Genomic DNA, 26,499 nt, shown 5'->3' with positions numbered 1-26,499 from the left:
GGCGCCGGCGGCGGAGCTGAGCGCCGGGCGCTGCCGGTGTGACGGGGCCGTAAACACAGCCCACAGTAATGTTTTAAGTTGCCTCATAGGCGTGCGTCCTCTTACCCGTTTGGCCAGTCAGGGAGTGCTATTGTCAGGACTGGAGTTACAGTAGGGAACGTACTAATTATGATTAAGCTTTAATTGTAAGTAGTACTTCTGTTGTTATGCCGAGGTGCAGTGTGCTGCATTGTATTTACATAAATAGTGTCCTGTGGATCTGTTTTTCCCTTAATGTGTATAGAAGCCCTTAACGCACGTGTGACAACTGCGTGTTCTGCTGTGTTCTAAAAGAAATACGCTGTCCCAGGGCTTTCTCCTCAAGGCAGAAGTGTGTTTGGCTTTAATGTTAGTGTTTGTTAGCGAACACTTATTTTCACAAACTTTTGTGGCATTGGTGGGAATGGTATTTTAGTTCTGGCCTTCCTGGGCGATTCCGCGTTCTGTGGGGAGCTGACCTTAATAGCGCTTCAGCTTTATGAAGTGGAGCGTGTGCCTGACGCAAGTGTCGGAATCAGTGACTGAAATACTTGTGAACGCTTACAGGAAGAAATTATCAGTGAATGCAGGACAGGCCTTGGTCACTTGCCGTTAAAAATGGCTTATAGCAGAGCAAATCTGATCATTTTAATGGCTATTATTTTGTAAACGAAGGACTGATTTTTCCTTGAAAACTAGGGGTCGGTGTTGTTCCTTGGAGGCAATGAAGTGAAAAGCAGTGCTGTGGTGAAATACTCATCTGCCCCACCGCAAGGAGCGTTTGCCCGTCTTCAGGAGAAAACGGACTTGAAACTTCCACCTGCCAACTGGTTACGCGAAAGCGCTAAGCTGGGACCAGCAGGTACAACAGTTCTTGGCAACAACAAAAAAAGTAAACCGTTTTCAAGGTAAATAACAACAGGCTCTATTTTTTCCCAGGCCCTTGAGAATAATTCTAAAAGTAAACTTGAACCCTGTGTAATTCAATGTATAAAGTACAGATTTTACCATGGCAGCTAGCTATTGCTTTTTCTTAATGATTTTCCCACTACTTTTTCGTCCTTAGTTCTTCCCTGCATGCTATAATCTTGTCTTCTTTGTAAATGATTAATGATGCTGGTAATGCTGTTGATTATTATTATTCTTTTAAGTGCATGTTGACACCTTGCCTGAGACAGTCAACTTCATGTTCTTCTCTGGTTGGCTGTTGTCGGTTGGTCAAAATCAAACTAAACTGGTTCCACGAGCCATTCTGCTTTTGATAACAGGTGAAAATGGAACAAATGTCATTCCCCTTGAAAGTTACAGAGCCAATTTATAGCTCTTCTGGATCTTTAGAAACTGGAACTGGCTAACGAATGGCAAAAGAAATTTCATAGTCATGTTGAGTGAACAGAGAAGGTAGAATTAAGGGGCAAACACAAAAAGTTACCTTACAGTGTGGATGTTTGTTAAATACTTGAATGAGTTTATTTCAGAGTGTTTATAAATAGGAGGCTTAAATCCTGTGCTGTGCAAGCAAATTTGCACAAAGTCAACCAGTTAGTGAAATTTTAACAGTTTGTGAAGGGTCTGTGTTTAAGGATGTGTACATTTTTGGGCAGGGTGACACGTTTCTCAGGGCTTTATGAATTTTTCCTGTTTATTTTATATATTGTGTTTGTATGTCAAATATAGGCTGGCATTTTAATCTCTCTGTCTCTTGTGTTAATATTAAAAATATAACAGCAACAGTATAACTTCAGACACTTATGCATCATGTATTTGGTTGGGATATAGTAATATATGGTTTAATCTGAAAGAATGATCTGTACACTGAAATATTCTAATAGCTTGTAATTTAAAGGAGCTTTAATGAGGGTGGATGAAGATACAAGGATGTGTTTTTTAAAACATGTAGACAAGTTTTAGAAAACATAAGAGGTAAAATGAAATTATTCGTGTTCTCCTTTTTAGTGTTAAAATAAAAAGTCAATTTCTCTAACTTGCCACAGCTGTCTTAACAAACACTTTAAGTAGTTCTCATTCTCTTGATTTCAACGAAACTTAAAATACACTTCAGAACATCTTGAAATTGGATCTGAGCACTTCCAAGGGTATCTTTGGAAAACTTGTAGAATGTCAAAATTACTTTGTTAATTAACTTTAAATTGTTACACCTGGTAATATTTAGCTGGATTCTTCTTTTGATGAAGAAGCAGCTTTCAAAGATTTAATAAGCTTTAGAGAAAAAAGAGATCTCTACTGCCATACTGCATTTGTCTTAACTTGTAATATTTTCTAAACAGCTTTGGGATGGCGTATGACTTCATTGACTCCGTTGGAAATGATGTTGATGTTGTGTCTGATTCAGAGGTATGTATAACATCCTAAGTTCTGTTATTCAAACTCTTAATGTTGTATAATCCTTATTTTAAGATACTGTCATGGCTTCTCTCATCTTTGTGCCCTTTGAGGAAAAGTAAAGATCCCCTAGTGAAACACAAACAGATCACCTAACTTTTGCTCTGTCATTTAAGGGAGTTGTGATCACTGAATAAGAAATATAGATAAAATCCCATTTCCAAAGAATTGTTGTACGATGCAGTATGGTTATATTGAATATTATCTCTGTTTTCTTTTCTCCTGCAAGAATATTAAAAAACTTCTGAAGATACCATATAGCAAGTCACATGTGAGCATGGCAGTACATCGCATTGGGCGGACACTTTTGTTGGATGAACTAGATATTCAAGAACTCTTCATGAGATCATCTCAGGTTAACTGTTTGTTTTCTGTTAAGTATGTCATATGGTCAAAGTGCATTATTTCAAGAATAGGGTGGCCAGCAAGAAAGCGTGTATGTATCAAAATTCCTGAGAACCATATGTGAGTACAAAAGGTGCTCTATTCTGCAGCAATTGGTTTACCCACAAACTGTGTGTGATGTCCTATATTTATGGTATTGTAGGACTAAAATTCTGTGTCACAATTTCCTGTAATTGCTTCAGTATTGCTATACTATTTTATACTAGTTATGCTGTACTATTTATACTACGTATACTATTTCTGCTGCTGCCCGGCAGAAAAGGACCTGGGGGTGTTGGTTGACAGCTGGCTGAATATGAGACAGCATTGAGGCCAGGAAGGCCAACAGCATCCTGGCCTGTGTTAGGAACAGTGTGGCCAGCAGGACTGGGGCAGTGATTGTCCCCCTATACTCGGCACTGGTGAGGCCCCACCTCCAGTAGTGTGTTCAGTTTTGGGCCCCTCACTGCAAGGAAGACGCTGAGGTACTGGAGCATGTCCAGAGAAGGGCAATGAAGCTGGTGAGGGGTCTGGAGTACAAGTCTTACGAGGTGCGGCTGAGGGACCTGGGGTTGTTCAGCCTGGAGAAGAGGAGGAGACCTTATTGCTCTCTACAACTACCTGAAAGGAGGTTGTAGCAAGGAGGGGGTTGGCCTCTTCTCCCAAGTAGCAAGTGATAGGACAAGAGGAACCGGCCTCAAGTTACACCAGGGGAGGTTTAGGATGGATATTAGGATAAAGTTCTTCACTGAAAGTGTTGTCAAGCCTTGGAACAGGCTGCCCAGGGAAGTGGTGGTGTCACCATCCCTGGAAGGATTTAAAAACCAGGTGGACGTGGTGCTGAGGGACATGGTTTAGTGGTGGTTTTGGCAGTGTTAGGTTGATGGTTGGATTTGATGATCTTAAAAGTCCCTTCCAACCTAGATGATTCCATGATTCTATAATAGTTATTAATAAGTATTTTTTACTGTGTAACCTCTTACCATGTTATCTGACTTTCTAGTGAAGTCATCTTTTCAGTAGTAAGAACTTAACTTTTCTAGCAGATACACTTTCATTAAATGACCATTTCGGGACTTCAGCTGTGAAGTTATTTTCTGGGTTTCTTTTGTTGCAGTGGATGAGTATTCATAAGTTAATAAGGTGCTTAGTTTACTTTGTAGATGCTTCTTGATATTAATTTCATATTTATGATATTGCTTAGACAGGAGACTGGACATGGCTTAAAGAGTTTTATCAAAGGCTGATTGATCAGAAGTGGCAACGAAAAAAGAAGAGTAAAGAACATTGGTACCAGAAGGCTATACTTTCTAAATTTTTATATTACAGGTAACCTTACGTCTGCATAAATCTTGAATTCTGAGCCACTTACTTTTGCCTGATTTCTTGTCTTGAAGTAAATGTTAAAATTCCGTTACGGTCTGTTGTATTTACTGATTTATCCTTATACAGAGGAAATTGAGGGATGAAATCAGGAAGTAACATATAAATGATGTAACAGAAATTGAAGTATTTTAAAGTAAAATTAAAATATTAAAGAATAAAATATAGAGCATGACTTAATTAACTGCATGTCAATATTTCTGGGTTTGAGGTAAGACCAACTTAAAATATGCAAGGTAGAATGACACGTGCTGTAATTTTGTAGGAGTTTGAGCAATTAACAACTTAGCAATATAGTAATCTTTTAGCGTATTAGCAAAGTCATTCTCTGAGAACAGTGCATCAAATACAACAATTCTAAAATGGATCTGTTTGCATATTGTCGCCTGAACTTCTTAACTTTGCCTTGTCAGCATTAATGGTGATGGAGCTGCTCAGCCTGTTCCTTCCACTTCAAAACAGCACCAGGAGGGTCCTGTTTCAGGTGAGAGCGATGAAGCAGGAAGGGCCTCCTGGCCAGCTCCTTTTGAAATGCCTTCTTCGTTATCTGAAGATCCAGGTGCCTCTAACCAGGTAAGTGTATATATGTTTTAAATGGCACCTTAGTTTCTGTAGGGACATATGTATTGAAAGGTTTTCCAAGGTGCTGGTGCAGTACCCTTTCCTGAACGAAATGAACCAAGGCATGAGAAGAACTTGGCAGTATGTGCAGTTTAGCTTATGCCAGTGTTTCAGAGCTCCAAATTTCAGAATTTTTTTTTTTGTCGCTGTAATACTAAACAGACATTTACCTATGCATTTTTGAGAAGCAAAACATTTGGCTAGGAGTAGTCGTCAATGACTTTACCTGATAATCAGAAGGTGTGTATGGAAGCCTAAGGTTTTGGCCTTTCTCTTTAAACCTGCCATTAAAATGAATCTGTTGTGGCCCTGAATTTATTAGGTGAAGAGGAAAATGGATATCTATGAAAATGTTTGCAAAACAGTTAAGCAACATTTACAAATACTTGCTATGAGATTACACAAGTGGAAGGGAGAGACATTTGTAGTGATTATGCAACAACCTATAATTAGTATTCGGCTCTAATCCGGGGTTTCGGTCTGTGGCTAAGCTTATTTATGAAAACTATTGATTCCTGTGGGTTTTTTGAGTAATACAATACAGGAATTGATTACATTTTTGTGAGGTAGAAAGATCTGTTCTGTTCAGTCTACATTGATATGACAATAATGCTGCAGTTATGCTCAGACAGTATTACCAACTTTTATGCCAGGTGACTTGGTCAGCTAATTTATGAAGGCTCAAACCTACATTATGTATAAAATTGTTACTGTGTGTGTTGTAGTGTAGTAATATTCTGAAGTGGAGAAATACTTAAGTACTTGAAAGCTTTTAGAAAAAGGACTACTTCTCTCTACCACCTTCTGAGGAACTATTGCCTAATGCGGCAGACTTTACCATAAAGAAGCTGTTGTGCATTTGTACAGTGTCACTTCCTTTAATTTATAAATAAGACATCACGATAAAGGTTTTGCATTCTGGAGACTGATAATCTGATGCTGACTCTGGGGTAATAAAGGATTTCTGGAAAAACTTTCCGATTTCTTTCCAAAGCTTATGACAATATTAAGTGCAAAAATTTGGTACTAGCTATAGAAAAGAAGCATTCTAGTCACTGACCAGAGAGTTTTTGTGGGTTAATGCCTATTTATTTAAAGATGTTAAAGGTTTTTCCCTTATATGCTTTCGTTGTTCAGATATTTTTTTTAATGGCCTAACTTTACCTCAGCAGCAGAATCACTCCTTATCCTTGTGCTTTTCACAGGGAAGTGTGCCTCTTGAACCCTCGTATATAGTGGGGCATGTGGCCTCAGCCCCCAAAGAACAAAACCTGACTACTTTGTTCAATGATGGGGAAAACAGTCAGGTATGCTTATATGTGAAATTTGAGCTCAAACACTGAACGCCCAATTTAATCAAACATATAAAAATTTGGTCTAAATTGGAACCAAGAGAAAAACTAAGCCCCCTGTAGAAGTAGCTTTTGTGGCATCTGTGAACTCAGTCGTTTAAGTTAATGTGAATGCGTAGCATAGTTCATTATGTGCTGTCTTTTATTTGCTGCTTTTGCTTCTTTGCTTTCTCATAATTCCGCAGAAAGTCACAGAGAACATGTTTTGTAACAGTGATTTATAGACCAATTTGTTTCTCTTAATGAAGGGACTTAAAAATGACTTTGTTCGTAATATCTTGTGGACCTTTGAAGATATCCACATGTTAGTAGGATCGAATATGCCTATATTTGGAGGTGGGAGATACCCCGCTGTGAGCTTGCGTCTCAGGTGAGTTTAAGTTAATGAGATATATGTGCCAGCCTTGACTGACTTGTTGCTTTGCTTCCTCTTTAGCTACCTGCATTTTGTTTGGCTGAGTGTTAATTTTTATGTGCAGTTTAAAGAATAAAATTCATGCTTTAGACTTAAATGGTGATGGCATTGTAAAGTGCTGGAAAACGGGAACAGTCCCATAGCCATGCCACTGCATTGGGACTTAAGATTCTCTGCTGCTTTTTCTGGCTCTGTAACTAAATCTTTACTCAGAAGTACTGGCAGTTTGCAACCTTTCCTGACTTCAGTGTGAATGTTGAGTGTTAAGACACTTCTATACATCTAGTCCTTAATTTCATTCTATTGCTATTTTTAGAAGAGGGCAGTAATATTTCTCTTACTAGGATTAATTTCAATGACTGCTAATTGGATACTTCATAAGTACTTAAAACTTGTGACTATAGTAGTACTAAGTTCTGACTGTTTTACTATTCACCAAGACGTTTATGTTGATCACCTGATTACCATTTTTTTCTGTTCCTGCCTGTGTGTAGGCAAAGAATGAGCAAAAACTTGAAGCTCGCTTGATGTATTTGTCATCTTTTTAAGACACATCTAGGAATTAACAGTACCTTGCTTTGCAAGGAATTTTGGAAGGTCTGGGAGAAGACTTGCAGTATAGTTAGTTGCAGCTAATAGAACTTCCTAAGTACTTGTTGTCTTGGTAATAGTGTGACATCTGAAGCTTGCTAAAGTTTAGGTATGAATGTGGGCAAAAATTCAAAACTGCCGAGGGAATGAGTGTATTCTGTTGAAGAGATCAGTACATCTGTTTTGTTTGATATAAATCCTTGTTTGTCTCTTTAAAATAGAACAATTTACAAATAAGTGTTTTAGTATCCATCCACTGTCAGGTAACTTAAATCTAAATCCCATTACTAAACATCCCTAATATTTTCTGAAGAGTAAATAAAGACTTAACTAACACTAGCAATGTTTGTTTTTAGGGACAACAACAAGCCAATAAATGTGCTAACAGGAATTGACTATTGGTTGGACAACTTAATATGCAACGTACCAGAGCTTGTGATGTGCTTTCATGTTAATGGAATTGTTCAGGTAAGACTGCGTCTTTGCATTATGCCTAGTTCATCCATTCTTCAGTTTCTGAAATTGTTCCATTCTAATCTTACTGTTCTGACAAAAAGATTACAAAACTCTTTTATTGCGGAATGAGATGCCTCTATGCAGCATGCGACAGTCATCCAAAAATACTGTGTTCTTTTTCTCTCCCTTTCACGCATGCAAGGTTCCAACTTCCCCCAATCTATGAATGAAGGCAAAAATAAAAAATGTAGCAGCAGAAATACATCAGTTTCTTGCATCTTAAAATCTGTAGTGTTCGCTTGCTAAGATAAATGCATGCTTTTTAAACCTTTGTTTGTATTTACTATTTCACAATAGCCCATGCATACCAGCTGAGTTTCTGTTGTACCTGGTAGCGTATAGTTGCTTACTAGGCTGACTAAGTTTTATTGAAGTAATAGTTAGATGTTGCATGGTGCAGGGGCGTTCATCTCTTGTTCTCCTTTTACTTATCATGTTTGTCATACAAGTGAGTATTTTTATTGAGTAGAGTAATCAAGATGTGCTTGCTTTTAAAGTAAATCATAGAAATTAATTTATCAGGACACTGTGTCATAATAGTAGCCTTTGTTTCTTTTAGCAATGCATAAGAGACGTATACATTTTTCAGCGGTAGGTGGTAGAAAACCTTCCTAACCTTGAGTTTTAACATACATTCCTTGCAGAAATATGAAATGATCAAGACTGAAGATATTCCCAATTTGGAAAACTCTAATTTTTCTACCAAAGTGATAAAAGATATTGCTCAAAATATCTTATCTTTTCTGAAATCAAATTGCACCAAAGAAGGACATACGTATTGGCTATTTAAAGGTAAGTAGATTTAAATCAATTTCATAGAATCATAGAATGGTTTAAGTTGGAAGAGACCTTGAGGATCATAGAGTTCCAACCCCCCTGCCCTGGGCAGGGACATCTCCCACCAGCCCAGGTTGCCCCAATCCCTGTCCAGCCTGGCCTTGAACACCTCCAGGCATGGGGCAGCCACAGCTTCTCGGGGCAACCTGCCCCAGGGGCTCACCACTTACCATTTAAAAAGGTTTATGTTAATGTCATGTTGATTAATGAAAGGTCTTAACTTTCAGCAAGTGGGAGTGATATAGTAAAGCTCTACGACCTAACCACCCTTTGTGAAGAGACAGAAGACAAATACCAAAACCCTTTTACAATGCCAGTAGCAATTCTTCTATACAAGTGAGTTTTTACAATTTTTGTTGTCATACTTAATTCTTTATGCAGTTGTATTTGTTAAGAATACAGACCAAAAATTATAATGAAATTAAAATGCATGAAATGAAAAAATCTTCTTTTACACATAAGCCTGGTAAGCCTCAGTCCCACTAAGTCAAAACAGACTTTTTCCTTTTTGCCATTTCTCATGTAAACTGCACTCTTACCAAGTAAGTCTTGTAGAGACCCATCATAAAGTTTGGGAGATCTACATTTGCAGTAGTACTGTTTAAAGTTTGATTTTTTTTCTTCTAGTACGAAGAAATTGTCCAGGGATTTACTATTTTGTTTAACTTTCTTTTAGAGTTGCTTGCAATATGATGCTGAAGAAAAACCAGAACAAGAAACACTATGGCACTATCAGAACGTTGCTCCTTAATTGTCTTAAGTTACTGGACAACGGCAGACATCCTCAAGTAAGAATTACATGTTTTCTTGTAGCTTTGTGTAAATAAAGCTACAAGAAAAAAAGCTACATTTGTGTAAATTGTGGAAATGCTGTCATCATAATGCACCTGGTTATGTTTTGTGTGGTACTTCCTCCTCCCTTTGCAAGGGAGAGAATTTAAATTTATAAATTCAGAAACTGATTTATGTTTAAAGAAAATCCAGACTGTATATCTTCTTTTTTTTTTTTTTTTTTTTTAATTAGTAGCCTTCACTGACCCTCATTGCTGTGTAAGTCTTCTGTCCTGGTCTAAATAATGTTTGCTCTTTTGCTCTGGTTCCCAAAGAGCCCTTTGGAAGCTGCACAGACACTGGAGCAGATTGTAGCTAGACATCGTAAAATGTGAATGTAAGAAAAAACATTTGTAGTCTGAAGGTGTCTGAATGTTGGGACAGGTCAACCAGAGAGCTTATAGAGTCTCTATCCTTTGAGATACTCAGAGCCTGACTGGACGTGGTCCTGAGCAACCTGCTTTTGGGCGAGGGGGTTGGGCTAGAGAGTCTCCAGAGGTCCCTTCCAACATCAACTATTCTGTGGTAGGTTGGAGAGTCAGAAAAAGAACTTCAAACTCCTGATCTCTTCTTTAGACCATTGTGTCAGCCATCAGTAGCTTGAGATGCTCTGAATTTCCAGAAGCAGTAGGAAAAATAATCATAGAATCATAGAATTGCTGAGGTTGGAAGGGACCTTTAAGATCATCAAGTCCAACCATCAACCTGCCCTGACCAAACCACCTCTAAACCATGTCCCCAGGTACCACATCTACCCTTTTTTTAAACACCTCCAGGGATGGTGAATCCACCACCTCCCTGGGCAGCCTATTCCAATGTTTAATAACCCTTTCAGTGAAAAAATTTTTTCCATATATCCAATCTAAACCTCCCTTGACATAACTTGAATCCATCTCCTCTTGTCCTATCACTTGTGACCAGGGAGAAGAGGTCAGTCCCCACCTCTCTACAACCTCCTTTCAGGTATTTGTAAGAGAGTGATAAGGTCTCCCCTCAGCCTCCTTTTCTCCAGGTTAAACAACCCCAGTTCCCTCAGTCGTTCCTCACCAGACTTGTCTGCCGGACCCCTCACCAGCTTTGTAGCCCTTCTCTGGACACGCTTCAACACCTCAATGTCCTTCTTGTACTGAGGGGCCCAAAACTGAACACAGTACTCAAGGTTTGGCCTCACCAATGCCAAGTACAGGGGGATGATCACTGCCCTAGTCCTGCTCACCACACTATTCCTGATACAGGCCAGGATGCCGTTGGCCTTCTTGGCCACTGGGCATACTGCCGGCTCATATTCAGCCAGCTGTCCACCAACATCCCCAGGTCCTTTTCTGTGGGGCAGCTTTCGAGCCACTTCGCCCCAAGCCTATAGCGCTGCATGGGATTGTTGTGACCCAGGTGCAGGACCCGGCACTTGGCCTGGTTGAACCTCATACCATTGGCCTTGGCCCATTGGTCCAGCCTGTCCAGATCCCTCTGCAGAGTCATCCTGCCCTCAAGCAGATCGACACGTCCAGCTAGCTTAGTGTCATCTGCGAACTTACTGAAGGTATTGACCTCCTTTATTCCAGATACTTGATTCTAGTTCTTTTCTTAGAAAAATCCAGGAATCTAATTGCTCTGAAAGACAAGTAGTGTATTAAAGTTTAGGGAGGTAAAGAAGGTATGTATGTCTCAAGTTTAAGTATTACTGCTGCCAGGTGTGCTAGCATCCTTTTAGTTGCAGAAGATAACAGAGTGTGCTGCTTTCTGGAGTCTATTCACAATCTTGTCCTTGTCTTAAATTGAGACCTCTGTAGGTTCAGAATGGTATAAGAGAGTATCAGTGTGTTTAACCAAAAAAGTAAACTGGGATACTCCAGGAAGCTTGTAAGTCTATTGGGCAGGAGCTGCTTTATGCAGGCTATGGTATATTAACATGATAACTTAATATTTTTACTATTTATTGGCAACACATCATGAATTTCAGAAAGAAATATCTATACTGCAACTGAAATCTAATCCAAACTATAACTTAATTTACAAGCAAGTGGTCTAGATTTAAGCTGTTCTCAATTGAAAATTGATCCCAAAAATGTGATGCGAAAAATCTGAATTGTATTTAAAATGTATTACGAGAGGGGATGTGGCATATATTAACTAAATTAGAAGGAATCTACAAAATACTTATTAAAGTTGTGGAAAGCTCTCCATATCCCACGAGAAGGTCTTGAAAAAATTTTTTTTTTTTTTTTTTCATTCTCTCACTTACCTCTTGTGATCTACAGGCTTTTAGAACAGTAATACTCATTCTTTACCAGCTGGTTTTTATTCTCTTCTAAACTAGATCAGGCTTGAATCGTTTTCCCTTTCCTGTACAGGATTCTTAACTCCATAAACAACTTTTCAGTAGGGCAGGAGAGATTGCTGATTTGAGCTGGTTAACTGAATTGTTCGTACCCCTGTACAGTGGTGGCCTCCTTTGCCTTCTCAGCAGTTGTATATTGGTTCAGAAAACAACTTGGTAGAATAACTAATTTTTGGGGATTTTTTTTTTTTTAATACTTCTGCAAAAAAAAAATCTAAAAATACCCAAGAAGTGTAAAATGTTGTTTGGTTGGCAGTTCAGCCGAATGTCCAGTGCCAAAAGGTTGCTGTTCCGATGGAAAGTCACTTAACATAGCTTACATGATACAGCAGTGCTACTGTGGAGAACTTGTATCTCTGTTCCGCTTTGTATGAAATCGCTGGACTGTATTCCAGTCTGGTCTCGCTAGACTCCAGCAGAACCAGGAGCTAGAATGTGCCCTTTATTACCAGATCCAGGAACTGTAAGTAACCATGCTGTCCTAAATAGAGGGCATAAAATGTAATACCTCTTTTGAACAGTCAGAAGTAGGGAAGATGTTGGAAAGCAGAAGAAAAAACATGAGCACAATTTTTTGTGACTTTTTTAATTCCCCTCCCTGGCTACCTTTTGCTGTGTTTTAGAAATTGCTCTTGATTCTGCTTTATATTCAGAATGTTGAGGAAGCAAAAATGCAGGAGTCGATATCCCCAAGGTGAATTTTAGGGGAGTTAATTGCAAGTCCTTCGCTCAACACTCACTCAGCAATGGGGGGGAAAAAAGGCATCTCAAAAGCAAGATGTTTCACTGTGAAAAACGTGTTCTAGAATTTGTGCCCTCTCATTATCACTCTGTGTGTGCACGAAGTGATAATGCAAGTCTTTTGGCAGTCAGATCCTTCTTAAGGTGACTAAATCCAAAAGTTCAAGCCTGAAAGCTATTACTTAGTATTTGGATAATCCTGGAGCTACACAAGAGTCAGTAATTTAAGGTGGGGCCTAAGCACTTAACAGAAAATCATTCCAATTCAGGGACCAGGTGCCCAAAAGCAGGTCACTTTAAGGCCTGTATGTGTTGTTTGTTTGGTTTTGTGGTTGTTTTTTGGTTTTGTTTTTTTTTTTAAACTGGACCTGATCCAAATTTCTTAGCAGGCTTGACTCATCTCTTACTCTCAAAATTCCGTATGGTGGGAGTGTGATAGCTCTCTGCGCAAGAGTTCGGTCTTCAAGTAAACTTGAGGTAGAAAGGAAAGGGCTTAAGGTTTATCGTAAGGACTATTATTGTATTGTTCTTACTGGCTTAATTGTTAGGTGTGTTTATGGTTCAAAAATAACCTTTTGTCTAAACACTTCCGCTCTTAAAGGTAGATGAAAAAAGTGTATGTATGTGCGCCTATAGTGTGTATACATACTTGTCATCTTGCTGTCTTATTTTTTGAGGCGAGTGAAGAAGTGTTGTGGCGTGCAGTCTGATGCTGGATCAGCTTGGCTTCCAGGTGTCTGTGTTCCTGCAGTTCCTGATATCAACGGATAGTTGATACTGTCTCTAGCCATTTGTTTCTTAAATGAAGATAAAATTCAGTGCTCAAAAATACGGTCACGCAGTATGTGTGTGTACAGGCTGTATTTGCAGCTTATCAAATACCTATTTGTATGTACTGTTTATTCCTTATTCTGAGACAAATTATGTTGATGTTGCCTCTCAAAAGAAAAATTTAATTTGAAAACACATCACTAATTTTTCTCTTTTCTTTTATTAAAAAAGATTATTGCTTCAGCAAACTACATGTTATCAGAGCTTTTTCAGTTGGATGAACCTAAAAAAGAAGACAGTACAGACTTCCCTATAAATGGAAATTCTGATGAAAGTTATAGCGAGGAAGAGGAAGAAATGCCAGACAGTGATGAAAATGGTTCTTACAGTAACAGTTCTGATCCACCAGATGACAATAAAGCAGTGGCTATAATCAAGTCTGTTGGAGAGTTATCAGTACCAGAAAAATACAAGTCTGTTCATCGAATACGAGTAAGTGAATAATAATTTCTGTATAGCAGTGAATCTGCTTATCTTCCTGGGTTTGCATTGCAGACTATCTGTGGATGGTTTTGTAATTACTGTTATGGAATAGAGACATCTCATCTATTCTTTTTACGTTGCCTTTGGCGTTAGCAGAAGAGACCAAGTGCAGATGACCAGGTATATTAATTGCTCACTGAAATAAAGGAAAGAAATACTGTGACGCTTTATCATGTAGAGTTCAGATGTTTCATTAACAGGTCATCTTAATGCTATCTCTTATTTGCATCTTCTAGCCAGTAATTTTGACATTTCATATGTTGAACGTTTACACTTTTCTTATTCCTTCCCTGCTGCCCCCCTCAATGCAGCCTAGCTGTGCCTTTCCTGTCTGCCATGGCACTGAGGAGCGCTGCAGGCTAGTGCTCAACTATGTCCTGGAGGTAAGTTTACCATCAACTTTCTAATGATGTTTCACCTAGTACCCAATTCTTGGCGTCTTCTGTATTTGCTAAACATTGCTTTCAAGGCAAATTAAATTATTTCGTCTTTTTGCAGGGCTTGAAGTCTGTTGACAGCAGTGTTAAAAAAGAGGGTGACCTTCCTGCAGCTGACCCCAGCACACCAATCCCATTGAAATACGAAGATGAATCCACCAGTGGTGGTCCTGAGTGTCTGGAAAAACAGATGGCGTTATTTTTAGACAAAAGTAAGTTGTATTGTTTTGCAAATAAGACCTTTCCAGTGCCAACACAAACTGCCGCTACTTTATTTTGATTATCAAAACAATGTACTTGTAAGTCATTAATTAGACTATTGCCTAAGCCAAAGTAGTATACCAAAAATTGGAGAACAGTCTGTTCCCTTTCAAATATGAAAAGAATAGCTCATTGGGGATAGTTTGCATATCAAAGCATCTTTTGTTAGTAAACACATAATTTTACTGGACCCTACTTAGATGTGGCTTTCCAATGACTTCCATAAGGGCTTAGTGGTTTTGGGTTTGGTATGTGGAACACCGTAAGTTATGTGGGTTGTTTTTAAAACAGTCTTCATTCTTTTTTTTTTTCACTTGGAAGTTTTGTGGGAGAACTTCTCACTTCTGGCAGGTTTTTCTCGTACATGATGCTGGCTGCTGAATTGCATATAAAATATTAACTAGGATTTTGTTTTCTTTCTTCTGCCTCTACAATTGTGGAAGGAAGCAGCAAATAAAAAAAAATGTTTTGTTTGCTTAAATACTCAAACTCCAGAAGTCTCAGATGATAATCTGCCTATTTTATTTTTCTCTGGAGTGCCATAAAATGACATAAGAAAGACTATTCTTCTGAAAGTAGTAGAGTTCTCCGCAGGGCGAGAATCCCTGTAACGTAACCCAGAAATAAATTTGTCTTGCATATTTTTACAATTCTTTATTCTTTCCTTTCTCCTCCCTTCCCCCTTTGAAAATCTCTAAATAATAAGCAAGTTCAGTTTTGAGTTACTCATTTAAGTGTTCTTACATTTCTCTTCCAATTACATGACTGTCTCGTGAATGTCACGACCTGGAGATGTATGCATACGGTCTTAGTTTTTAGCAGATACACAACCACAGAATTTAACACCTCCATCAAAAGGTTACATTGTGTTGAGCTTGCATAAATTCTGCACAGTACTGTTAACACGGACTGTAAGACTAATTTTACCGAGATCTACTGAGAAATTTTACCTAGGTCAGCTGAGCAAGAGCAGTGTGCTGATTTCAGCTCTCCTGCAGCCAGGCTCTGTCGTCTGCCTTCACAATTTGGAACTGATGACACATTGCAGCTGCTTGCCAGCTGGCAAGGAGAATGTCCGCATGTTAACTTTTTCTGTTTAGAAACAAGTGTTTCCTGGGGGATGTGGGAGATAAATATTGCAGAGCAGAAAAAAATATTTTAGTTGATTGCTGGAGTTCTTCCCTGAAGTAGCAATGATGCTACTTGTTTAGGTCATAAGGATTGAATTCAACCTAGGGAAAAATAGTTCAAACAGAAGGGAGAAACTTCCGCTTCTCCAATATGTGGGTTGGTTTGTTTCCTGTGATGCGAATTATTTAGTTTCTCTGCTACATGTATATATTTACATACATATAGAAAGGATAAGTGCTCTTAGTGCTCAAGGAGAACTGCTTCTGAATAGTGTGTTGATACAGTATATGTTCATTCTCTGTCTTTAACTGCATGAGGTGTTACTGTAGTAGATTTGTCTTTGTCCTAGTGTAAACATGTAGTTCTAGAACTTTCTAATGAAAGTGGGCTTGCAAGTCAGGCCTTGTAGGCCCACCTGTAAGTGAGAGACTCATTTCTTTGTGCAGATGTTGTCAGGGCAAAATTCTGTCCTTTGGTATGCCTGCAGTCAGTGGCCTGTTCTTTCCGATTCCATAATCACTGTGACATCGAAGAAGGAACCTTCATAATATTATGCTGAGGATGTCTTGAAACTACTGTGAGAAAGACATTGATTTTCCTTGCGGAAAGACCAGGTTATCCAGCTCCTTCTGCACTGGAGGCTGAACTTACAGAAGGAGGCTTTCTCGCTTTGAGACTGTTCATACAGAAACAGAGCATATAACGTCAGGATTTGGTGGAGAATGTGACAAATTATGCCTGTAGCTTTCCGGTTCTTTTCTACTGCTACCCAACAGAATAGTCTTGGCCACTGCACTCGTGTTTTGAAAGCTGTTTAAAGTGTGAGGGTTTAGCTGCATTGTCACTGTGCTCACTGTATTTGAGCATCCCACTATCAGGTGGCGTATGTGGAAAAGTTCCAAGTATTGGGTCCATTTTGCAGATGAAAAATGTAGTGGCAGACGAGTTGGCGTAACTCTACTTGTGCAGAGCTGTAATAAGGCAATTTACATTCTGTCTGCATACTGATGAAGTTGTGTCCGACCTCTGGCATATGTTAAAGAGATGAGATTTACTGATGAGGTTCTGTTCATGTTACAGTGGGCTCGTTTCAGAAGGGTAAGCATTCCAGTCAGTCAGGAATGATTCCTGGATCGTGGCAATATAAAATGAAACTTCAGCTCATTCTGAAATCATCAAAGGCTTATTATGTCCTATCTGATGCTGCTATGATTCTGCAGAAATATGGGAGAGCATTACGATACATCAAGCTGGCTTTACAGTGCCATGGTAAGTTGCTAGAATGTATTTGTCATCTGTGCCATTGCCTGTACATACCTTTCATGATACCAGATGACTTCTCTAGTGCATGATTTGTCCTAGTGGCATGCAGTGACAAGTCTGACAACCATGTGTTTAGTTAAACTAAGTGTCTAGCTTATTATTCTGGAGGGTGGAGTCTGTAGTAAGAGTAACTGCTGTCTCTATTTGGTAGAAAGGTGCTCCCATTTTGACAGATTGGGAAACTTAGAGCGCAGATTTGGAGCTTCAGAGCACTTGGAAGTTGGGAGTCGGTCCTGGTGCCAGGACCAAGATAGTATTCTGTGGTCTGAGTGCTATTGCTGCAAGCAGATGTCTTTCCCCTGGAAATGCCTGGTGGTTCCCGTTTCATTTAAATATATTCCTGACTCTCAGAAATACCAAACTTGTTCATCAGCTGAATTGGATACTCCTCTAAAATGAAACGCATCTTCAGGTACTAATGAGGAAAATGAGGGAAGTAAAATCGGGCTGTTCAGAATATTGCTACAATAATGAGAATAACTAATCGGAAAATACCATTAGCTTAGTACTATAGTACTGCTATTTTGCTTCCATATTTGTAGGGCTTGGGGTGGGGGGAGGCTTGTAAAGCAGGAATAGTTGATCTTAACACAAAGCATCAATTTGCTTAACCAGTAACTCAAAGCATTCTTCAGCTTTCAGTCTTTAAAAGACTTGAGAATCAAGTTGAAACTGTACCTTTTGGAAATTAATTATTCAGACTATATATCACTTGATTTAATCTATAGAAAGTCAGTTTTCCTTTAGTCAAATCTGAGATTAGCATTTGTAATTACCAGATTCATTGCTCGTCTTGAACAACATAGTTGCTCTTTTGAAACTGTCAGTTGTGTAAAGCAACTATGACTTTAAAATAGGTTAGTTCTTCTTGGAAGAACATGTGTTGTCTGAATATAGAGAATAAGTGTGACAGGTAACATAAAAACCAATTATATTGTCAGTCTGTGTCAAACCTTTTGATGGTTAATTCTTTTCTTCCCCCCTCTCTTATCCATGGGATTTTTTTCCTAATAGATACCTACTGTTGTCTCTGCGCCAGCATGCTTCCTGAAGTATTAGTATTTCTTTGTCAGTGTTTAACCCTTTGTGGGGATATCCAATTAATGCTCGCTCAAAATGCCAACAACAGAGCAGCGTACCTTGAAGAATATAATTACCAGACAAAAGAAGATCAGGAAATATTACACAGTCTTCATAGAGAATCCAGGTGCCAAGGTATGGTGGTGATACAAGATAACTGCCATAAATTGGTTATATGACAGACATAAGTAATTTCATTGTGCTTCCTCCTAACCGTGCACCAGTATCAGTTCTGGAGGAGGGTTTATTACGCTTCAATTCTGTTTTCTTCAGAGAAAGCTTACTGTGCCTGTCGTATATAAGGAGGTTGTCAAGACATTGTATGACATGCCTGAAGCTGTAAAATAATTAAAGACAGTAATTGTTTAATTAATAATGGGTAAATTGTGCTTATCTGTAGAAATTGTGGGATCATTCTGATGTGGGTCTTAGTCGGGAGGACAATGCCCAAAGTGATCACCATCGCAGATTTAAGTTTGTTTGGAAATACTCTTTGACGTGCAGGCTTTGCATTTTGTTTTCTAGTGTTTGCCTGGGCTACTGACTTATCTACAGACTTGGAATGCCAACTTTCCGTCAGCTGTAAATGTTATGAAGCAGCTTATGAAATTTTACTTTTCAGTAATTTAAAAAACCAAAATCCAGAGCAGCGTATACAGATACTGAAGAGGATGGGTAATATCAGGAATGAGATTGGAGTGTTTTACATGAACCAGGCTGCTGCGGTACAGACTGAGAGAGTGGGCAAGTATTCTTTTTCCACTTCTTGCTGTTTCACGGAGCTACAACAATGATCATGTTCACTAGCAGTGCAAGAAATCTTGAGTTTTTCTGATTATAAAGAAGATATTTAAAGAACTTCGTAGTAAATACTTTTCTGTAATGACGTGATGTAACTTTAATGTCCATTGTAAGTATTTGTCTACAATAGGTACTGTGGCTTGTACATTGTACTTACTGGAGCCTAAACTGAATGATGGAACCTATAGCTTTGGAAAAATTCTTTAAGACCTGTAGAATGCTTTCAGAATTAATTCTGTGTTGAAAACTTTAAATTGAAATTGTTGAAATTCGTGTTGAAAACTTTAAACCGACTGTGTTATAGAAGGGAGGGCACGTTGCTTCCTTATGTGTTAGGTTTAGCCCAGTGTGAACTAGCAAAAGCTTAATTTCACATAAGAATAGTCTCAGTGAAGTCAGTCTATGAACTTCTTGGTAAGTAAAGCTTTGGAGGCTTTGCTTTTGGGGTTTTTTGGGTTTTGTTCGTTTTTTTTTCTTTGAGGAAGTCGAGGTTGCCTAAGCTTCCTTGTAGGGTAAGGTGTTTGGTGGGGTTTTGTTTTGTGAAAGCAAGGCCAATAGTGTCTTGTCTACAAGTAAGAGTTATATAAACTGGAACAAATTAAATGCTGGTGGTTCATTGTAAATAGCTCCAGTCTCCCAAATGCCAGCCCTTACCTGTGATGTTGGTCCAATTAATATTGGAAGGATTTGGGGTTGGACTTTTAATTTTGTAATTTTTCATAATCTCAGTGTTTTTGCAGGACTGCTATTTAGCTGACGTGAAAGCTCAAATACTGAATTTCACTTGTCTGTAAAAGTCACTTTTTCTTGTTTCATACTGTAAGTTTATAGAAGTAACTGCAATACTCTGAATATTACTGTAGAAAAAAAACCCCGGTGGTTTATCCTATTAATTTCCCCTGGGTTTTGTGTGTCATGTTACCACAATTCTTTTGAAAGTATGGTATGTGTAATAGTGCACTTCAGGTATCAAGATTTTCATACGTTTGAGGTTTTCTGAAGAGTATTTTCCATGAACTGGGTCTTCAGAATTGTTTACCACCCTTAAATTCTAAAAGGTTGTTTACAAGAAAAAGAAAATAACATAATAGAAATGTTTGTTTGGTATCTTTCAAGAGTTTGAATGATATGGTAAGCCTCGTGTCTTAACCCTAGTGAGCAAAAATGTATCGACGACAGAGCAGCAGCTCTGGAAAAAAAGCTTCTCTTGCTTTGAGAAAGGAATTCAGAATTTTGAGTCAATTGACGATGCAACCAACGCTGCCCTTCTGCTCTGCAACACGGGAAGACTGATGCGAATTTGTGCCCAAGCACACTGTGCAGCTGAAGGTGACTTCAAAAGAGAGTTTTCCCCAGAAGAGGCCCTTTATTATAATAAGGTAATATCATACTATTTTTAGAATGGACATAACCTAATATGCCCTTTATAGTAGAATATTTGTTAATATCTTTGTAAATATCTGTAAGTTTTAATGTAATAACTTGGGAAACCTCTTCTGCTTTTATGTTATCCTAATCCTTGCTGTATAGGCTTCAGTATTGTTGTTGAGGTTTGATTCCATTGCCCTGATATATGAAGTGCTGTGACGTTCAGATCTTGATGTTTAACAGACTGCAGTAGCACACACGAGGGAGATAAAAATACGTAGTCACGATTAAAGTTACAACCAAAATGGGTGTAAGGAAAATACTGAAGCAGGCTCAGACAGATTATTTTGGAATGCTTCCTTGAGAATGAGTAGAGGGAAGTGAATTTCTAGTTACTATAAACTTAAGCAGTGACGTGTGTGTATTGTTTTATAATCCGTAGGCTATTGACTACTATCTGAAGGCATTAAGATCGCTGGGTAAGAGAGATGTGCATCCAGCTGTTTGGGATTCTGTGAACTGGGAGCTGTCTACTACGTATTTCACTATGGCAACTCTACAGCAGGATTATGCTCCGTTATCTAGAAAAGCTCAGGAACAGGTAATAAAGAGTGTTTGTGACAACATCTGAAAAAATAAGCTATTGTTTTCCTGAAAAACTAAACAGTGAACAAAATTGATATTGGAATAACTTGTAAACCTTCATTAGATTGAAGAACTCTTGTGAAGTAGTTCTTGCAAACCATAAAATGTTTAGTCACTTGCGTTTTTAAGGTTTTGCTTAAAGAGATTTAACCCTCGCGTTCGCACATGGTGGTGTTCTTGTTTCAAAGTAATCACACTACATCTTTTGGTTTTATCTTGTAGATAGAGAAGGAAGTTAGTGAAGCCATGATGAAGTCCTTGAAATATTGTGATGTTGATACAGTGTCTGCACGTCAGCCCCTCTGCCAATACCGGGCTGCAACCATCCACCACAGGCTTGCTTCAATGTACCACAGTTGCCTGAGAAACCAGGTATTAGTACAAACTGGTTTGGTTTTCTGTGTAGGTTCCATACTTAAGACGTCCAATCTGTGTGGAGATTGATATTTATCCTTCTACCTGTAGTTGGGATATATTTATTTAAATGATTTAACCAAAGAAATACGTGGTGGTTTATTTGCAAATCATTGTGAAAGATAATGTTGCTTTTAAGAGCAGTCTGTCCTTTATAGAATATATTGAGCTTTATAGTTCTGTCTATTCGAAGTAGTTCCATGCTCTCGTAACAGAAGACGTTTATGATAACTGATTTCTTTGGTTTGGTTTTGCGTCCAAGCCACCCTTCTGATACTTAAGCCAGACGGTCTCTGCTAGAACATGAGCATATAATTTATTAAAACCTTAGTGTAGACTTGCATGTTGGTTTCTGATTATTTTTTATTCCAAATTATTATTCTTTATGCTTGACTTAGTTCTAGTTGGTGTGAATTTGTTAGCATTATCTGTGAAATTACAGTAGCTTCAAAGACGGCAGACTGGTGATGTATTCTAGAAATTTGCAAACATTTAGATGAACCATTATGAAATGAGGTGGGGAATGATTGTTGATGCCTCGTGTACCAGCATAGGCAGTTGTTTCTAATGGTTACCTCAGGACCATCCAAATTGTCTGGGATTTACTATGAACCCTACTTTGAGTGCAGGTTGGCGATGAACATTTGAGGAAACAACACCGTGTGCTTGCTGATCTTCATTATAGTAAAGCGGTACGACTCTTCCAACTCTTGAAGGATGCGCCCTGTGAGTTCCTTCGTGTGCAGCTGGAAAGAGTGGCATTTGCAGAGTTCCAGATGGCGAGTAAGTACAGCTCTGTCTTACTACAACAGCTTTCCAAACTACCATTGCCTATTTAATTTCATTTTTAGAGAACTTTGTATATGAGAGCAGGAGTAATCTGCTTCTCAGAATAGAATTTTCTTCAAGAGAGGAGAGGTGTTTTTATCTTGCTGGTTTTCAGTTAACTAGAACAGTATGCCCTTTTCTCAAACTCTTGAAATCTTTGGATGGAAGAAAAAGTGCAGTGTGTAACCTAAGACATTTGTGTCATTCGTTTTTACCTTTTTTTAGGTCAGAACAGCAGTGCTGGGAAATTAAAGACTTTGTTTGGGGCCTTAGATATAATGGCGAAAACCAAGGGTGCGTTCCAGCTCATCAGAAAGGAGCTTGTTGCAGAAAGTGAACAGGTGAACAAATCAAGTGGTGTGATTATCTGCTCCTGTATATCTCTTGCGTATGTAAAACTGGTCATTTGGCAAGTAAGATACTGCTCGGTTACTTTTCAGTGGAGCGAGTTGCTTAAATAGTGTGGACAGGGATTGAACCTATTGCAGTTCTCTTCTAGTGGAAGAATCCACTAGAGTCACTAAGTGGAAGTGGATAAAAAAAATTAGGCTGGAACATGATCCGGAGATGGATTAAAGCGTGTTTGTGTACAGATGTACACTGATAGACTGAGTGAATGGGGTTCTGTGCAACTCTATTATCCCTCAAAGTTCCCTTATTAGCCCTTAAAAGTCTTCCTTAAAGAACTTAAGAATGTATGTACAATACAAACGGGAATTCTCTCTATATTTAATACTGTAATATTAAAATGTGGAAGGTTACCTGTAGCTAGTTTTAATAGGTTCTTGATGTCTAAATAAATAATTACTTGCAATATATGCTGACGCGTGTGTGGGCAACAGCATGTTCATCCCTTGCTGGCAGTTTCAGCAACAGAATGAGCAGGCAAGTCCATATCTTCCTGATATTTTTATAACTAAGTACTCCAATGTATGCGTACATCATAGGTAGTTGACATAACTTGTGTACAGTGTGGATATGAGCTAACTACTGAAGCCTCGTAAACAGGGTGTCATAGCGATCGTGATATGTTGGTCTCACGCCTGTAAAAAATAAGCAAACCTGCAAGTGTGGTTGTCTGACTTAATTGAAGTGTGTTGAAGTTGTGTTTTTGTGGTGGGGTTGAGCGAAATAGTTTGTTTTTCTCTTCTTGTAGATAAGCAAGGATAAAAGTAGTGCTGAGAATACGTCACCTAATGATTCCTCTACTGGCCTTAACAAAGAGGAAGTACTGAAACTCCTTAGTATTTTTGAGTCCAGAATGTCATTCCTTCTCCTCCAATCCATTAAATTGTTAACTTCGACCAAAAAAAAAATCGGGTAAGTTGAGCCTTGGGGGGTGTGTGTAGATGTGATTCTCATCCATAAATCCATCCAAACTATCTACTCTTAAGCATGCAAGAAAGTGTGATATTTATTCTTTTATGTAGATGACTCTTCTGTGTGGAGAGGGAGCTGAGAAATGCCTTGATCATCTCAATCTTGAACGTTTTCTGTGGTTTTGTGTGTAACTGAGGGAATGACCAAGAAACATCTTTGAGTGTGTCTAGGCAGCTTTTGTCTCTCCTCTTTCCTGATCGCAGTCCAGGACCGAGCGATGACAAAAAAAGTCAGACTGTGTGGCTGTATTCAAATAAGAAAATAAATAGTTTGTAATTATCATTTGAAATATACGGTACAGTTATGAATCACTGATGCTTTATCATGCTGTGTGATACCTAACTTATCCTTCAGAAGATATAAATCCTATGTCCTTCATAGGTATAAATTCACACACAAAGCAGTTTAACTTGTACTGCCATAATTTTGCTGACATACTTCTCATTGTCTTTTTTTTTTTTAATCAAACTGTTTGTTCAGGGAATGAGGTACGTGTATATGGTGTCCTTTATCTTAACTGACATGGGTCTTCGTCTGTGACAGAGCACTTGAAGTTAGTGGAGAAACTGCTGTGTGCTGCTGATCTTTTGATATATATCTTGATGATAAAAATATGTCAGTGACAGCATAGTTTAGCAAGCAAAATACTTTAGAATAAATGTAGGCACATCAGTAATGCTGTAAACCGAGGGATGTATGTGGGGAAGATACTCACCAGTGTTAAAGAATTTTCTAACGCCTAATGGAGTGCAAGGAAGAAATAATCTTCTGTCTTGCTGCTGGGGTTCAGGACAAATGTGCCTTCTTTTGTGTTGACCTTGAAGTGATGTTGGGATTAGGGGTGGCAGTGTCACTCCTTACACCACTGTTACTTCTGTTGGTTGATTCGAATGTGGTTTTGGGATCCAGAAATTGCCTTCTATTCCATCAGCAGCAAATGTGTTTTGCAGAAGCTACAGCAGCATACTATTGCTGTTTCCACTGTTACATAAATTTAGTTCATGAAAATGTGGCATTAGATTTAGTGTATAGTTCTAGAGAATTCTGTTATTGTTGGAAGTTGTGTTAATAGTTTTTGAGATTGAAGCACTGCAGATGCAAGTGCCATTTTGCTAAAGGTAAGCTGTGAAATGAATTCATAACTTGTCTGCTGATAGTAGGAGCCTGGTAAATGGAAAAACATGAGATGAAGAAAGCCCAAGTGCTTTCTTAGCAGTGGTGTAGGTGCATTGTTCAGTGCTGTCACTCTTTAAAAAGAGCTTCCACAAGGTGGCGATCTGAATATGCGAAATGCAGAGGATTAAAGTGTAATTTCTACGTAACCAAGTAGATGTCCGAGTAACTGAGTAAATTGGTTTAGTTCCATTATCTCATAATATGGGTAAGCGTTGTAAAACAAAACTCTTTGGTGTTTTGTTGGTTCCCCCCATTTACTTTCTCATCATCATCCCTCTCCAGTGGGATTTTGTACTATAGGTTCCACATAGGGAACGCGTTACAGTTTGAATACTGTGAAATGGGAGTGCTGCTATAACATCTTAAACTTTGTTTAAACAATGGTTGGTTGAGACTAAGCTTAGAACTACCTTTTACTTATTTCTAGTACCTCGTGTACTTCTTGCGTAGGTTTCATCAGTTCTGCTTTGTAGAAGAAGATAAGGGCTGCCCTCTGCTTTAGTAGCAGGCTGAAAAGTGAGGAAATTGGAGCTCACAAATGCTATTTCGGGGTCTCAGATGCACTTTGGCAGAGAACAGGGAACGTGGTAAAATTAATGTTTGATAGCGAAACTTGCAGACTAGCAATAAAACTGGATGAAATCAGAGTTTTACCCTCTAAAAGTGAAATGCATAAGCGTAACTGAACTTGGCTATGTAAATCGGAGGAAAGAAGTAATTGAAAGTAATACTTTGTTCTGGGAATTCTTGTAACTTATCCTGGAAATACTTTGCATTTCAGTGGTTTTTTTATTGACTACCTGTTCTGTTTAATAAATAAACCTGTCTGATTTCTGCCAAGTGTTATGAATTTAATTTGCTTCACCATTTCTTGGTAATTCCCGAAGCATTTGCAATTAAACTGACTGCTGCTTGCACATGTACAGGCTTAATTTATTTATAATATCAGTGACAGCATTTTTATTTTTTTTATAGTTTGGGTCACTTATTTATTAGTCTTGGACATTAGATGTAGCAGAGCAGGGTGGGAAAGGGGAGGGGTGCCAGCGCTGAAGCAGAAGATCAGCACATGCGTTATAAGTGATTTACAATATTTGTTGAATGGAGGAAACTGGTGGGAGCTTGGACTGCAGACTGGCAAAAGAGGAAAAGCTCTTTTGTGTAGTGATACTGAGCAGGGAATAGTCTCTATCATAGGGAAGTAGCTTAGATGTATGGAACTCGAGAGAGTGAGGCCAGATCACGGGCTTCAGACTTGAATGGGGAACCGATGCCCGCAGTGGTTTAGAGGGGAGAGCTAATGGCAGGGGAGCAAACAGACTGCGTCTCCTGAGTGTTCAGGTGTCTGTCTGTGTTTGGCACGATCAGATTAGACACTGACTTAGACAAAAGTATAGAGGTTTGGCATGGGGACCTGGATTTGGAGGGTTTATGATGTGACTTGGCATTATGAGTTAATGAAATGGCCAGACTGGAGCAGAAGAAAAATTGGAACACCTCATCCCTCCTGCAGTATAAACAGAGGCTCTGACTGCAGTGCTGTGAGATGGTAGGAAAAGGGAACTAAGGAAATGACTCAAATCAAAGCACCGGCCATGTAGTTTCACAGGGGTGCTCATCAATATTGTTATTTAATAATTGCTCTGATAATTTGCTGAATAAAATATTGTGGTCGGGTTAATAGTTTGTATTATCTGTTTTCTTTTTAGAGGCATTAACGAAGAAGAAGTTGTTCTTAAAACAAACAAGCAAGTTTACTCCCTGCTGTTGCGTGCAACTGCTAACAAAAGTATGACTCTGCTAGAACGAATAGAAGTAATCTTAAATTTACTGGAACAGCTGGCTCAGAATAGCGAAGCCAGTAACGGAGGAATTCAGTGACTGAAATGCTGCAAAACGGCAGAAACGGTG

The 26,499-nt window shown here is 38.7% G+C and overlaps 1 protein-coding gene across 1 annotated transcript; it reads left to right on the top strand.

The window, feature by feature from the left end:
• Positions 1-723: 723 nt before the first annotated feature.
• On the top strand, positions 724-26,499 carry EDRF1 (erythroid differentiation regulatory factor 1). Its single transcript, XM_009892723.1, has 24 exons — positions 724-926; positions 2,307-2,373; positions 2,651-2,776; positions 4,010-4,134; positions 4,602-4,761; positions 6,015-6,116; positions 6,410-6,531; positions 7,524-7,635; positions 8,328-8,475; positions 8,748-8,856; positions 9,197-9,308; positions 13,433-13,693; positions 14,056-14,127; positions 14,243-14,393; positions 16,654-16,842; positions 17,911-18,111; positions 18,502-18,720; positions 19,933-20,156; positions 20,588-20,746; positions 21,013-21,162; positions 21,834-21,987; positions 22,258-22,373; positions 23,189-23,352; positions 26,298-26,499. The coding sequence occupies exons 2-24, from the start codon at positions 2,314-2,316 to the stop codon at positions 26,467-26,469; spliced, it is 3,408 nt and encodes a 1,135-aa protein (XP_009891025.1). The 5' UTR covers positions 724-926; positions 2,307-2,313; the 3' UTR covers positions 26,470-26,499.

The sequence above is a fragment of the Charadrius vociferus genome, unplaced genomic scaffold, assembly GCF_000708025.1.
Source record: "Charadrius vociferus isolate BGI_N301 unplaced genomic scaffold, ASM70802v2 scaffold38, whole genome shotgun sequence".
Taxonomy (NCBI): Eukaryota; Metazoa; Chordata; class Aves; order Charadriiformes; family Charadriidae; genus Charadrius; species Charadrius vociferus.
Note: the sequence above shows the minus strand (reverse complement) of the source record. Positions and strands in the feature narration are given on the sequence as shown.